The following is a 5122-nucleotide window of genomic DNA, read 5'->3' on the forward strand; positions in this document are numbered from 1 at the left end:
GATTCCAGACTAGATGCTCGGCCAGAGATTCTACATGAGTTTAGCAGATAATCTAAAGGCCAATGTAGATGCTTCAGCTGGGGGTGCATTTTTGAGTAAGACATTCACCGAGTGCAAAATCCTTCTTGACATGATGTCCCAGAATTCGGGGTGGATGACGAGACGTACAACACTGGCACCGATAGTGCATTCAGTCCCTCTTGACCCAAATAATTCACATGCAGAGAACATAGCCACACTCATGAATTAGATGAGTATATTGACAAAGAAGATTGATGAGATGGGTACAAAGCAAATGTATATTATTGACACAACAAATGAAGGACTATGTACACCCCGCATTAATCAGTTCTATGTATGTTCATAGAGTGTAGAAGGTGACAACCAATGGGTAAGAGAGGATATGAATTATGTCAATAACTTCGGGGGTCAGAGACAAGGAGGACAACAGTGGAGACCAACACCCAATCAACAGTACAGACCAAACATGCCATAACCTAGAGGTATGCAACCCCAAGGCCAAATAGTGCCATATCAGAGGCAACAAGGCTATCCACAGCAGAACTAGCAACAGTTGGTGTATCAGCCACCTCCTCAGCAACAAGATAACAACATGGTAGAGATTAGGGGAATGCTTCAACAACTCATTGGAACGAATGGTAAGATGCAGGAAAAGTTGGCAGTTCATGACTCAGCAATAAAGAACATTGAAACTCAATTGGGGCAGCTGTCCATGGCCTTAAACAACCGCCCCCAGGGAACATTGCCAACAGACACGAACATTAACTCCAAGGAGTAAAACCCGAATCAGTTGATGGCCGTAAGTCTCTGGAATGGCAGAGATTTAGACAGGGATCAAGAAGTTGCACAATCCAGCAAAGAGACTACGCCAGCCACTCCAGTTCCATTAGAGGTAGATGAACCAGCAGAACTTACTGAAGTGGTGGTTGAACAGGTTCAGCATGATAATGGTAAGACTAAGGAGAGTGAACAAGCTGCAGAACAGGTGGTACCTCTTGTGCCACAGAACCCCAACAGAGAGAAGCCAGCAAGCAGTGCACAAAGGGTGATACCTGCACCATTCCCTCAGAGACTGGCAAAACAAAAGAAAGAAGATCAATACAGGAAATTCATGGAGATGCTTCGTCAAATTCAATTGAATATTCCTCTGATGGATGCTTTAAGGGAGATGCCAGGCTATGCAAAGATGATGAAGGACCTAATGTCACGAAAATTTGACTTTCAGGACCTATCCACAGTAACTCTGACACAGACCTGCAGTGCAGTAGTGACAAGACTCATGGCTCAAAAGATGTCTGACCTAGGTAGCTTTACTATTCCGTGCACTATTGGGAGTTATGCCTTTCCAAAGGCATTATGTGACTTAGGAGCCAGCATAAAATTGATGCCTCTAGCTATATACACCAAACTAGGCACTAACAGAGGTAGACCGACTTCGATGCTGTTGCAACTGGCTGACCGCACGGTTAAAAGGCCAACAGGGATTCTTGATGATGTGTTAGTACAAGTGGGGAAGTTTGTATTCCCTGTAGACTTTGTTATTCTGGATTGCCAGGTAGATGAAGAGATACCTATCATTTTAGGGAGGCCATTCTTAGCCACAGGGAGAGCACTGATCGATTGTGAAACTGGGGAATTAAAAATGAGGTTGAACGATGAAGAAGTCATATTCAATGTTCAACAATCCATGAGGAGACCCAGTGAATATGCTAATTTCTCCCTAGTGGAGGCAGTAGATGTGATCCTGCACGAAGATGATGAGACCCTGACTGCTAAAGATCCATTGGGGGCTTGCTTGACAAATTTAGAGGAGATAGATGGTGAAGGGTTGGCCGAGTGGGTCATGGCACTCGAAGGCCAAGGATTTTGAAAGAGGGAACCTCAGTTTGAGTCCCTTGAGTTAGAAAAGAGGGTCACACCACTAACGAAACCATCAGTAGAGGAACCACCCAAACTGGAGCTGAAACCGCTCCCAGCTCACCTTAGGTATGTTTTCTTAGGGCCTGATTCTACTTTGCCTGTTATTATATCATCTGGTTTGTTAGATGTGCAGGTAGAGCAGCTCCTACATGTGCTACAAGAATGTAAGACTGCCATTAGTTGGACCATGGCAGACATAAAGGGTATCAGCCCAGCATTTTGTATGCACGAGATTCTCTTGGAAGAAGGGCATAAACCTTCCAGAGAACATCAAAGAAGGCTGAACCCAAATATGAAAGAGGTGGTGAAGAAGGAAGTGATCAAATAGTTAGATGCGGGTATCATCTTCCCCATCTCTGACAGCAATTGGGTCAGTCTTGTTCAGTGTGTGCCGAAAAAGGGAAGAATGACGGTCATACAAAATGAGAATATTGAGTTGATCTCGACTCGTACAGTCACGAGATGGCGGATTTGCATGGATTACGGAAAATTGAACACAGCCACCCGGAATGACCATTTTCCCTTGCCATTCATTGACCAAATGCTGGATAGGTTGGCTGGGCGATCTCACTTTTGTTTCTTGGATGGATATTCGGGATACAATCAGATCTCAATAGCCCCCAAAGACAGAGAGAAAACATCATTCACCTGTCCATATGGCATCTTTGCCTTTCGAAGAATGCCTTTTGGGATTTGCAATGCACCGACGACATTTTAATGGTGCATGTTAGCCATTTTTACGGACATTGTGAAGGAAATTATGGAGGTATTTATGGATGATTTCTCCGTGGTGAGGGATTCATTCGAGGACTATCTTCATAACTTAAGAAGAGTGCTCAGAATATGTGTGGAGACAAATTTAGTGTTGAACTAGGAAAAGTGTCATTTTATGGTACAAGAAGGGATAGTCTTGGGGCATCGAGTGTCCTGTAAGGGAATCGAGGTTGACCATACTAAGGTTGATGTGATCGAGAAGTTGCCACCGCATACTTCAGTCACCCGATTTACTATGCAAGCAGAACGCTCAGCGGTGCACAACTCAATTACACCGTGACGGAAAATGAGATGTTGGATGTCGTTTTTGCATTCGACAAATTCAGGTCATACTTGATTGGCTCAAAAGTTATTGTTTATACTGACCATGCAGCAATTAGGTACCTGATAGAAAAGAAGGAGTCAAATCCACGCTTGATTCGCTGGGTTTTTTTGTTATAAGAATTCAATCTGGAGATCCGTGATAGAAAAAGGATAGAGAACCAAGTAGTTGACCACCTCTCAAGGTTGGAAGGAGCTAAAAAGAAGGTAGAGGTTGAGGATATAATAAAGACATTCCCGGATGAACAGTTACTAGCAATGACAATGGAGGAGGCACCGTGGTATGCTGATATTGCTAATTATTTAGCAAGAGATATTGTACCTTATGAACTCTCCTCAATTCAAAAGAAAAAGTTCTTTCGTGATTGTCAGTCTTATTATTGGGATGAACCTCTACTGTTTAAAATATGTGTAGATAACATGATCCGGCGGTGTATCCCCGAGAAAGATCAACATTCTGTTTTGCAGGCTTGCCATGCTTCACCATATGGTGGACACTTTGGAGGAATTCGGACAACAGCTAAGGTGTTGGAGTCGAGTTTATATTGGCCAACTCTGTTCAAGGATGGCCATGCTTGGGTCAAAAGTTGCGATGAGTGCCAAAGGACATGTAACATATCTCGCCAACACGAGATGCCAATGACCACAATTCAAGAGGTGGAGGTTTTTGACATGTGGGGGATCGACTTCATGGGGCCATTTTTCAGCTCGTGTGGTAACAAGTACATATTAGTAGCAGTTGACTACATCTCCAAGTGGGTCGAAGCAGTGGCTCTCCCAACCAATGATGCTAAAGGGGTAACAAGCTTTCTAATGAAGAACATCTTCACACGTTTTGGCACCCCGAAAGCTATATTCAGTGACGGCGGAACCCATTTTTGCAATAGAGCGTTCGCAAGGCTGTTGGAAAAGTATGGAGTTCGTCATAAAGTGACCACCCCGTACCACCCACCGTCGAGCGGGCAAGTTGAAGTGTCCAACAGGGAAATTAAAAGTGTCCTTACAAAAACAATGAACACAACAAGGACAGATTGGGCGAAGAAGCTGGATGATGCATTGTGGGCGTACCGCACATCCTTCAAAACTCCGATTGGTATGTTACCGTACAAGTTGGTGTTTGGAAAGTCATGCCACCTTCCGGTAGAGCTCGAGCATAAAGCACTTTGGGCATTACGGCAGTTGAACTTGGACATGGAGACAACAGGCACCAACAGAGTCACTGGGTTACATGAGCCAGAGGAATTCAGGTTCCAGGCATTCGAGAGTGCTAGATTTTACAAAGAAAGGATAAAACTAATGCATAATAAGCACATCATGGACCAAAACTTCAAATCCGGTGAGCTAGTGTTGTTATACAACTCAAGATTGAGGTTATTTCCAGGTATGCTGAAGTCCCGATGGTCAGGACCCTTCAGAGTGGTGCAAATGTTCTCAAGTGGTGCTGTTGAGATTGAATCAGAAGATGGGACGAATAAGTTCACAGTGAATGGGCAAAGGTTGAAAAATTACCTTGGAATGACAGAAAAGAAAGGGTATAGAGAGATAATAACGTTGGAAGAGCCCAGTATGCGAATGAGGAGTGATGATCCGAGCCTGCGTCGTGCTGCGACGTTAAATCAGAAGCTGTGTAGGAGGCAACCCACGAATGTTCTAGTTTTTTGTTTTCTTATGTAACCTTATAAAAACAACTTTGCACCGCGACCGCGGCTCGACCGCGGTAGAGGATGAGTATTCTACCTCACATCTGCTCGACCCACCGCGACCACGGTGGGACCGCGATAGGACTACGGTGAGGCAATACCATTCTGCCTCAGATTCCTTAACCCACCGCGGCCGCGATAGGACCGCGGTGGTTCGGTGAATTCCGTCACCCAGGTAAGTTAATTTCAAATTTTTATTTTATTTTATTTTCTTTTCAAAATCCCCCCTCCCTTTTAATTTCATTAAAACACCCGCCCCCCTCTCACTTCCCCCATCTCCTCTCTCTCTAAACCCTAATATCTCATGTCCATCTTCTCTTCTTCTTTTTCTTCACTTCTCCCACCTCCCCCATCTCCATTCATCCCACTCTCTCTTCCATCAAGGT

General features: G+C 44.4%; 1 protein-coding gene across 1 annotated transcript; it reads left to right on the plus strand.

Annotated features, from left to right (window-relative positions):
• The first annotated feature begins 814 nt into the window (after nucleotides 1-814).
• Nucleotides 815-4710, plus strand: LOC138868264 (uncharacterized). The gene is made up of 4 exons (XM_070145803.1): nucleotides 815-1861; nucleotides 2075-2257; nucleotides 3172-3354; nucleotides 3505-4710. The coding sequence occupies exons 1-4, from the start codon at nucleotides 815-817 to the stop codon at nucleotides 4708-4710; spliced, it is 2619 nt and encodes an 872-aa protein (XP_070001904.1).
• Nucleotides 4711-5122: the final 412 nt, after the last annotated feature.

Source organism: Nicotiana sylvestris, chromosome 5, assembly GCF_000393655.2.
Source record: "Nicotiana sylvestris chromosome 5, ASM39365v2, whole genome shotgun sequence".
NCBI classification, from domain to species: Eukaryota; Viridiplantae; Streptophyta; class Magnoliopsida; order Solanales; family Solanaceae; genus Nicotiana; species Nicotiana sylvestris.

Bases quoted from the DNA above. Each gene is read 5' to 3' on its own strand.
- LOC138868264 (XM_070145803.1), top strand. From the start codon at position 815: ATGGCCGTAAGTCTCTGGAATGGCAGAGATTTAGACAGGGATCAAGAA. The intron at 1,862-2,074 runs GTCATGGCACTC...TTAGATGTGCAG, and splicing joins GTGAAGGGTTGGCCGAGTGG to GTAGAGCAGCTCCTACATGT. The intron at 3,355-3,504 runs GTACCTTATGAA...TCTGTTTTGCAG, and splicing joins ATTATTTAGCAAGAGATATT to GCTTGCCATGCTTCACCATA.